This window comes from Trachypithecus francoisi, unplaced genomic scaffold (genome assembly GCF_009764315.1).
Source record: "Trachypithecus francoisi isolate TF-2019V2 unplaced genomic scaffold, Tfra_2.0 Lachesis_group18, whole genome shotgun sequence".
NCBI lineage: Eukaryota > Metazoa > Chordata > Mammalia > Primates > Cercopithecidae > Trachypithecus > Trachypithecus francoisi.
In genome coordinates, this window is record NW_022681463.1 from 71,123,581 (window position 1) to 71,134,226 (window position 10,646).

Here is a 10,646-nt window from a genome sequence, read left to right on the forward strand (position 1 = left end):
AGGCACGGAGCATTGTACCCAACAGGCAGTTTTTCTAGCCCTTGTCCTCCCCCCTCCTTCCCCATTCGCGTAGTTTCTACTGTCTATTTTTAATTTTAATTTTTATATTTTTAATTGTTATTTATTTTTTAATTTTACTTTTTATATCTGTTTTTTGTGACAAGGTCTCACTCTGCCACCCAGGCTGGGGTACAGTGGCATGATCGTGGCTCACTGCCACCTCAACCTCCTGGGCTCAAGTGACCCTCCTGCCTCAGCCTCCCGAGTAGCTGGGACTACAGGTGCACACTACCATACCCAGCAATTTTTTTCTTTTTTTTTGGAAATGAGGTCTCACTATGTTGCCCAGGCTGGTCTCAAATTCCTGGCCTCCAGAGATCCTCCTGCTTCAACCTCCCAAAGTGCTTTGGGACTACAGGCGTGAGCCACCAAGCCTGGCCTATTCCCATCTTTATGTCCATGTGTACTCAGTGCTTAGTTCCCACTTAAAATCCGTGATTTTAGAATCAAGATTTTAGGCATTGTTCTTTCAAAGTAATATAAACTATGATAGTATTCGTAAAATGTGGGCACCTCCATGATTCAGATTAACATTATAATGGTGACATATAAAATGCTCAAAGATCTCCCTTGTGATTTTTTTTTTTTGTAAAAAAGCAGTTGTGTACTTCTATCTAAATCCCATTTTTATTAATAGCAGCATTTCATTAAATGTCTGGACTCATGTTTCATACATTAACTGGATTCCTCCTCAAGGGACCTGTGCACTCGATCCACATCACCATAATGCCTGGGCCATCTTAACTACATTTTTCCAGCTTGAAGGTCAGGATTAGGGGGAGGAACCCCTTCAGACTTGTATTAACAGGGTTGGTGAGGCGGTTCATCGTGATATCCGTCCTGCGTTTCAAAATCAAGAAAAAATGAAAATCTCTTTCCACAAGCAGTAGCAGAAGATATTGTCAGGGCAGGGCTGTCGCAGGAGTGTCCACCTGCTGTGAGCTCATCACCGTCACCTCTGCTCCATCTCCAGCCTACTGTCCAGTCTGGAAAGCTGAGCAGTCAGGAGTGGATGCTGGTCACTGATGCAAGCAGATTCTTCCAGAAGGAGATTTGGAAAGGCAGTAAAGAAAAGCAAAGTCGAAAGGAGCTCTAAATATTGAATGTGCTCTGGCTACCAGGGGCTCCTTGTTCATATCTCAGGGTGTCTTCACTGACATTGTAAAGCTGGCTTTACTGTTTTCCTCATTTTATAGGTGAGGACATCAAAGCTTGAGTAACTTCCTGAGAGCATGGCTAGTAATTGTATGTGATGATCCACAAATGGGAGGAAAATGCCTTTTACCTGTGGGGTGAGGCTGTAGAGTGTAGTGTATCTATAGGTAGCTTAGCTGTTAATATGAAGTGGCCAGTTACATAGTCCAGGGGTGCTTCTCTTCCTAAAATAGCTGCTGTTCCAGCCCATTACATTAGGCTGTGGCTTCTGGGGTGTTCTTATGGGGACAAGATTTGGTAAGCAATGCTGGGGTTCACTCTTAGAAAGGTTTGGCAATTCTTTTGCTCCTTGTAACACTCAGGGCTCATTTTCTCCTGTCTTCTTAGTAAGTTGTTGCAGAATTGGTTAAGTAAAAGAGGCCACATAGTGTACCGAGAGAAATGTCATACTACCCCCACATTCCTTTTATGTGAAGCCCTTTAAAAGATGAACACAACCCACTCTTTAAAAAAAAATAGATTCAGAGAGTACATCTGCAGGTTTGTTACGAGGGTATATTGTGTGATGCTGAGGTTTGGGCTTCTATTGAACCAGTCACCAAAATAGTGAGCGTAGTGCTGAACAGGAAGTTTTTCACCTTTAATCCACTTCCACCCTCCCCCTGCTTGTATTCATCAGTGTCTATTTTTCCTACCTTTATGTCCATATATACCCAGTGTTTAGCTTCCTCTTATAAGTGAATAGATGCAGTATTTGGTTTTGTGTTACTGTATTAATTCACTTAGGATAATGGCCTCCAGCTGCATCCATGTTGCTGCAAATGACAGGATTTTATTCTTTTTTATGGCTGCATATTTTATCCTTTTTTATGGCTCCATAGTATTCCGTGATGTATATGGACCACATTTTCTCTATCTAGTCCATCGTTGATGGGCACCGAGGTTGATTCCATATCTTTGCTATTATGAATAGTGCTGTGATGAACATGAGCATGCAGGTGTCTTTTTGGAAGAATAATTTATTTTCCTTTGAGTATGTACCCAATATTGGGATTGCTGGTTCAAATGGTAATTTTATTTTTAGTTCTTTGAGAAATCTCCAAACTGCTTTCTACAGGGGTGAACTAATTTACATTCCCACCAACAGTGTATAATCATTCACAACCTCACCGATATCTGTTCTTTTTTGACTTTTTAGTAATAGCCCTTCTGAATGGTGTGCAGTGGTATCTCATTGTGGTTTTGGTCCTCATTTCTATAATGATTAGTGATGCCGAGCATTTTTTCATATGGTTGACACAATCCACTCTTTTTAACTTTATGTCTTTCTCTAGTTGTGCTCACTTCCTTCCATTTATTATTTGAGAACGACTACCAGTTGTTGGTAGACAGTGGGTTTTCTGGGAAGTTACTGATGCCCCTACAGAAACTACAGTTTATATGAAACGCTATGTGGAATACTGCTGCCTTTCCCAGACCAGGCTGTGTATAGTACTTCTTTAAGAAGAAAAAGCTACCCACTTCCTTTGAGCTGAATGGGAGTAACTTTGGGACGCGTTGATGAAACCCTCCCTTTCTCTCTGCGTAGGACCCAAAGATTAGCACAAGTCTGCCCGTTCTGGACCTCATCGATGCCATCCAACCAGGTTCCATTAACTATGACCTTCTGAAGACAGAAAATCTGAATGATGATGAGAAACTCAACAATGCAAAGTACGTAAATAGAAATAAACCTAAGATCGGGAGGGAAGGACCCCACTGGCAGCTGGATGGTTGTGAAGTCTAATGCTTATGCCTTTATGCAAACATTTCATTTTCACTATCCATGCCTTTCCTTCTCAGGACTTATTGTAGTCTCATCATCACTATTTTGGATATGGTACAATAGTAGTTTAAAGCTCCTAGTGCCAGAATGGAAGCAAGACAAAAAAAAAAATAATAAGAGTATTCTTGTAATTGATAAGCAAGCCTATAGTTTCATAAAACCAATTTCCTAACCAAATGCCCCATTCATGAATATTCATGGATAAGAATGTCCAGGGCTAGGGTTCCACAGTAGAGCCTTTGCCAGTGTGAGAGCCACTGTCTTGTGCTTTACCATTCAGGTCATCTGCCAAATGATTCCTCTAGAGTGAGTGTCAGCATATTACAGTTTCTGAGCCAGATCTGCCCTGTTGTCTGCTTTTCTAAATAAAGTTTTATTGAAACACAGCCTATTCCTTTGCATCTTGTCTAGAGCTGCTTCCCTGCTACAACAGCAGAGTTGCGTAGTTACAACGAAGCCTAAGATGTTTACTATCTAGTCTTCTGCAAAAAAAAGCTGATGAACTTCTGCTCCAGACAGATGCTTTTCTCAGATCAGGTTCTGTGAGTTTCCTTGCGCTGCCACAACAAAGTGCTAGACAAACCGGGCGGAAGAAGTTTCTTCTCTCACAGTTATAGGAGCTAAAGATTTGCAATCAAGATGTTGGCAGGATTGGTTTCTTCTGAGGGAGAATCTGCCCCATGCCAGTCTCTGCCTCCGTCTTCACTTGGCATTCTTCCTGCGTGTCTGTGACTTCACACGGCTGTCTTCCCCCTTTGCGTTTCTCTGTGATGCTTCTTTTCTTAGAAAGACACCAGTCCTATTGGATTAAGGTCTCACCCAACTCCAGCATGACCTCATCTTAACTATTTACATCTGCAGCAACCCTCTTTCCAAACAGGGTCACACTCTGAGGTGCTGGGGGTTAAGACTCCAGCATATGAATTTCAGAGAGACACAATTCAGCTCATACCACAGGTCTAGACGTGACAAGGATCTAGTGCCCAGCATCCCTGCCTTATAGTCTCAACAGAGCCCTTCTTTCTGTTTCCAGTTTGGGGAAGTGGGAACCTGCGCTCCTGGGATGCTGACGTTTAACACAATCTAACGGAGAGAAATAAATAAACTAAATTACAATAGATTGTGATGAGAGGTGTGGAAGGGGCAGTATGAGGCATCCCTGAAGGGGCAGGAAGGGGACTAGAGCTCTTTAGAGCAAATAAGCAGCTCAGCTGAGCTCAATTGAAAAAGAAGTAGGAAGGAAGTAGACAGGTGAAGGAGAGAGGAAGAATGTTCCAGGCAGAAGGAAAAACACATATGAAGACCCAGAAATTGTAAAAAGCCTTCAGCCCAGATGTCCAAGGGGAATGTGATTAGGTGTAAGAAACTTGCCAAGGCCATACAATTTTTCAGCTGTGCAGCTGAGATTCAAAGTCCAACTTAAGAGCCCGGACTCGTAAGCACTCTCCTGTGAGGGCAAGATACAAAATTATTTAGGAAAAGGGGTGAAAGAAATTACACAAAATGTGAAGAATGGTTATGTTATGGTGGCAAGATTGTGTGTGATTTTGTTTGAACCTCCTTTCTAGTTTTCAGACAATTTTCCTTCTGTGTTTTATAATGGGGAAGAATTAATTTTACTTCATTAATAATTAATATGGAAGAAGTTATTGAGAGACAGACAAGGAGAAAAAATGGGTCTACTCCTGCCTGATGCTCTTAATTTAATTTGATCAATAAAGTAAAAGTAAAATAATTTTAGGAGAGCAGGAGGTAGTAAATGTGGGTTTGGGTAGAGTGAAGAGTGTCTGGTGTAACCATAGTAAGAGGTCACTAGATAATAAATGAGGTGAATAAAAGAACTGCCAGGTAGTAGTGTGAGCTCATTTGAAAATAGATTATAATTAATAAAATTTATCTTCATATATCTACAAACAGAGCAAAAATGTTCTGATGCAGCTATCATCATTCTATGTGAAAATATGGAATATAAGTCTCTGGCTACTCTATATTGCAGTGCCATAAATAAGTACAAATATATGTTGGCAAGAATTGGAATGAAACAAATAATAAAAAATTTGATGTGGAAGGCCAGGAGTTTTTTGTTATTTTTTTTTATTTTTTTGAGACGGAGTCTCGCTGTGTCGTCAGGCTGGAGTGCGGTGGCATGATCTCGGCTCACTGCAGCCTCCACCTCCCAGGTTCTAGCAATTCTCCTGCCTCAGCCTCCAGAGTAGCTGGGACTAAAGGCACATGCCACCACACCTGGCTAATTTTTTGTATTTTTAGTAGAGATGGGGTTTCACCATGTTAGCCAGGATGGTCTTGATCTCCTGACCTCATGATCCACCCACCTCAGCTACCCAAAGTGTTGGGATTACAGGCGTGAGCCACCGTGCCCGGCCAAGGTCAGGATATTATGGACACATTTTTCCTCTTTTGTTCCTTATAAAAATGTTACTGTAGTTGAAATGTAGTCTGCAAACTTTTCCTAGCACACATTTTTATTCAGTTCTGTGACTCTTTCTGCCATGCTGCTATGCAGCCCAAGAGAATACTCCTGGTGTGAGTATCAAAAGTGGCAGCATGTGCCAGGTGTAGTGGCTCACGCCTGTAATCCCAGTGCTTTGGGAGGCTGAGGCAAGAGGTTCTGTTGAGGCCAGGAGTTCAAGCCCAGCCTGGGCAACATAGTGAGATCCCTGTCTCTACAAAAAAAAAAAAAAAACTTAAAAAAAAAAAAGGCAGGAGCTGAAGAGGTCTCCAAGGACAAATAATACACTTGATAGTGATCACGAGACTAGCCAGCAAGTCTGATGCTTTGTCAGAAGCTTTGGTTGAGCCAAAATTTGTCCACAAAAGTGTGAGGATGCTGGTGACCGACTCCAGCCACTGCAGGAGTGAGTTCTGTCCTGAGTATGGAGCGACTGTGACCCTCCAGGGTCCCATTCATGCTGTGTTTGTTAGGCTCTCCTTATGTCTCCTCTCTTCTCCCTTTTAGGTATGCCATCTCTATGGCCCGAAAAATTGGAGCAAGAGTGTATGCCCTGCCAGAAGACCTGGTGGAAGTGAACCCCAAAATGGTCATGACCGTGTTTGCCTGCCTTATGGGGAAAGGAATGAAGAGGGTGTGAGGCCCAGTGGGGCCGGGTGGGAGGCGGTGCACTCACTCCTGACTGCCCAGCACAGATGCTCCCGGGATGATTCAAGCCATTCCAAAGTTCAACTTGGTGACATTCTACAAGATTCCAAAAAGCACATATTAGTGCAGCCAAGTAGCCTCTCCTGTATTTAACAAAAAGTGCTTCATTCTTTGCAGGAGGTCCAACTTCCTATATATAGGTTTCTATTCTTGATTTATTTGCTTCTTCGAAAATCTAGAGGAAAACAAAGAATTTGTTTTCCAGGTACCCTTCTCGCTTTTGCCATTAGTTGAAAATAGAAGCTGCAGTGATATTAATTTTGATATAATCTTTCAAACCCGCTTCCTGTGGCTTCCCTTTACTTTGTTCAATATGAGTGCCAGGAGGGGAATCATCACACCTGCCCTAAACCGTGTTCCTGGAGGTCAGCCTTTGATCTGTTGCAAGCCCCTCTTTCTGTCCCTTCTTCGTACCCTGCCTCCCATGACTTTGCTCCTCACGCACTTGGAACCATGCCTTCTGGAGGCCCCATCTCTTCTGGCCATCCTTGTCTCTGGGCCACTTGGAGCGTCTGATAAATCAGTGAAGCTGTTGAAGTCTCAGGAGTGTCTGGTAGCCTGCAGAAGTAAGCCTCATCATCAGAGCCTTTCCTCAAGACTGGAGTCCCACATGTCATCAGGTTTTGGTTTTTTTTAGCCACTAAGAACCCCTCTGTTTTTAACTCTAGAATTTGGGCTTGGACTAGATCTCTAACATCTTGAATACTCTGCCCTCTAGAGCCTTAACTCTTAATGGAAGGTTGGATCCAAGGAGGGTGTAATGGAGCATCAAGCCACTCGGGGGCAGCATGGAGCTGTAACTAAGCATCCTTTAGGGCACTGCCTCTCCAGGCATTCAGCCCTCACATTAGATTCTAGTTACTGTGGTATGGCTAGTATCTGTCCACATTTGGAGGCAGTCCTGCCTTGCTTTTGCTTCTAGAGCTTAGCATATCTGGTTGTTGTCAGGCCATATTATCAATGTTTACTTTTTTGGTACTATAAAAGCTTTCTGCCACCCCTAAACTCCAGGGGGAACAATATGTGCCAATGAATAGCACCCCTATTCACATACACACACACCTGGCCAGCTGTCAAGGGTAGAATGAATCTATGCTGGATAAGAAATGGCGGGATTGTGTTATGAAGAGCTAATTTACTGGACAAAGAATTCCAAGCAAAACAAGAACAATATGAATTTGAGCAACTCTCATAGGTTAAGCAATTTCCCCCTAAACCTACTGAAGGCTAAAATGCAACAGGCCATTGTGAACCAGCACTAGACTCCCTCTATCATGGTGAAAGGCTTCATCAATGAGGTATCTTCTTTAGTAGTGGTATGTAATGGAACTTAGCCATTTTTCAAAGCAATTGAAATGTATTGCTCTGGATCTGTTCCTTGGCAGTGGACTCAGAAAGCCAACATATGGCTCCTCCCAGCCCATCACCAGTATTTTTGCTGCTTCTGAATGCAAAGTGGTTGGTTTTGACTTCAGATTGAACTTACTGTAGCCTCAAATGATTTCCCCCATCCACCTCCGGGAAGAAAGAATGTTACTGCCTTAATAAAAAATGAAAAGAGAATGATGCTCAAAATCTTTCCAAATAAAATGTTCCCTATATTAGGTGTCTCTGGATGTTTCCTTTTGAAAGTTTGCTAACAGTGTGCTATAAATCATTCATTCCACCAACATGTTCAAGCGCCTAATATGTGCTAGACATAGTGCAAGGTTTTAGCAATGTGCCTATGAATTAAACAGGCACTGTGTTCAACTGTTGCCTGTCTTAGGAAAGACAGAAGTTAAACAATTAAAATAACAGATGGTGACAAATGATAAAAAGAAGGGCAGGGTGAGACATGAATTTATGACAGGAAACAGTCTGAGGAGAAATAGTTTAGCTAAAAACTGAAGAATAAACTTCCATTAGGTAAAGCAGGGAATAAAATTAAAGCTGAGAGCCAAACTCAGGAATACACTGAACTTGTAGAAGTGGAGAGGTGTGATACCTTTCCTCACCTATCATAATAATCACGGCCAATACTATGACAAAAAATGAGTTAACAAGAGAAAAGGATAACAAATTTCTTTCATCAAAGTTTTACATGACATGGGAGCTTTTAGAAATGAAACCCAAAGATCCAAAGAAAACCGTTCATTTTTGTGCTTAGATTTAATGCAGAATGAACGGCCATGCAGAAATGTGATTGGGCAAAAGGCTGTGATCTAAGGCTAATAAATGGAAGGGGAAGCCCAGCAAGTCCTGTCTGTTCCGATTCTTCTTGGCCACAGTCTGTAGCATTTTTTCCTCCAGGGATCAGGGCAGGACCCCCTGGAATGAGGGTCTTATTACCTACTATCAGGCAAGGTGGGCCAGAGAATTTCTTTACCGCCACTGCCACTGTCTACACAGAAAGGGAGGGGAAGGTTAGAGTAATTTTTCTAGGGTTTTACGACTTGCTTTGGGGAAAAGGGGTTCTAGTTTCTATGACCCTCCTTGAGAAAGAGGAATTCTGCTTTCTAGGAGTTGCTTCAGGGGAGAAAGAAGGGCAGGAGACAGGAGGGCAGGAGAAGGTCAGAGAGGGAGACCTTGTGTCTGAGGTTACCTTGGAGGCTTTCCAGTCTCCTTTAGTTCGAAGTACCCTGCATACCAAAGTGCCATGGGGTTTCGTTTTTTTCTGAGCCCCAACCCAATCATAAACAAAAGTCAGACTTAGAGATTGGTGCAAAACAATGTCTAGACTGAGATGAGGAGGAATCTTTGGAATTAGCAGTGCCCGAGGACTCCTTTCCAGCTTGGTGGGGCCTTACTTGGGAAGAAGTGGGGATGCACGGTGTTGGGGGGGCGGGGATGCAGAGGAGTTCTGCTGCAGCCAACTTCCTCGGTTGGGCTGCTATGACAGAGAAGCTGGCTATCGATTTGGCGTGGTCACACTTTGACCTGCAGAGGAGCCACCCACCCACACAGCAGCTAGGAAGCTGGGCTTTTGTACCTAAGCTCTGTGTCCGGGTTTTACCAGCAACTTCTTCTTGGAGGTAGCTCCTTCCTGGCCTAAACACTCCTGCACCTTCTATACTTAGGAGGTCACTGTCTTCCCAACACATCAAGAGGCTGTAGATATTGTTTCTTTCTATTTGTACTAGACTGCACTGAAATTTCCACCCTAATCAGCAATCCCTGTTACCAAGTTCTTTTGTATCCTAGAAATATTCTGTGCATGTATCACACCCACACATCTGTTTTATAACAAATATTAGCATACCATAAATGTCACTCTGTATTCCATTTTTTTCACTTAACACCGTGTCTTGAAGGTTATTTCATATTGGTACATACAGACCTGCTTCAATCTTTCCATCAAGTACATGGTCTTCTACTATATAGGCATACCAAACTCCATTGAACCAGTGGCCTCTAAATAGATATTTAAGTTGTTTTAATCTTTTGTCCCCAAAATAAGGCCACAACGAATAATATTATACCCACTTCTTGAGCACATTCTGTTCATTTTAATTCAACAGATACTTATCAAGTTCCTGCTCTAGCAAAAATATTGCACATTGGGTAGTCAGACATGGATCCTCTTAAGTTTCCTCACATTATTTTATTAAAAACCGTAAGCTGAGACAGATGCTCTAGCCAATCCCAACTTCTCTGTTTTATGTCTAAAGAAGCATGTTAACTAGCATGCATTCACACATAAACCATAATAAAAAGCAGAATGTGATCAATGCAATACATTTCTAAATTAAATATCACAGGAGCTCAGGGAAAAAATGAATTCGAGTGAAGGATCAACAAAAGTTTTTGGAAGAACTCAGTTGTGATGAATGAGAAGTGGGCAGGGACAGGGCCTTACTCATGCACATGTTTCCTAGAGAGCCAGGCACATTTCTAGATTTTTAATAAGAGCTTCATATCTTTAAAAAAATTGATTTATAGTCATCACAAACAAACGTTTCCTGAATGTAGGAAATGCTGAACAGAAAGAAGTAATTATGAGATAAGCTGTGAAACAGACTTATCTGCAGAGTATTTAGAACAGAATGGATTCCTGTCTGTCTGGAAATTATGACATTAGGGGCTGGTCTGATGCAATGCATTGGATTAAATGACCTTTTAAAATCTCAGTCAACTTAGTGATTTTGTTCACCTAGACTCACATTCACACACACACACACACACACACACACAGCCCTAGTCTGTCCCTGGGAGCACAGTTGTGATCTCCATTGTAAAGACTGGGTAAACTCTCAGCCTGCCTTAGACCAGCCTATTTCAGACTGAGGCTTAATGCACGAGACATTTCCATGTGCTCTCGGTCCTTGGGATGAGCCCTGGGCCCACCTTCCTTACATTTACTATACCTATTGTCACTGACCTCTGTTCTTTGTCCCATCCAGCGTGCAGATGGGCTTGCAGTAAACGCCAGCAGTGCTGTCTTGGTGA

The 10,646-nt window shown here is 42.4% G+C and overlaps 1 protein-coding gene across 2 annotated transcripts in view; it reads left to right on the forward strand.

The window, feature by feature from the left end:
- The window catches only part of LCP1 (lymphocyte cytosolic protein 1), a 67,822-nt gene extending 60,003 nt beyond the window's left edge, over positions 1-7,819 (forward strand). For both annotated transcript variants that reach the window (XM_033176939.1, XM_033176940.1), the window contains 2 exons: positions 2,804-2,928; positions 6,018-7,819. In XM_033176939.1, the coding sequence (XP_033032830.1) occupies positions 2,804-2,928; positions 6,018-6,150 (258 nt within the window). In that variant the 3' untranslated portion in view covers positions 6,151-7,819. The remainder of the gene's footprint in view (positions 1-2,803; positions 2,929-6,017) is intronic.
- Positions 7,820-10,646: the final 2,827 nt, after the last annotated feature.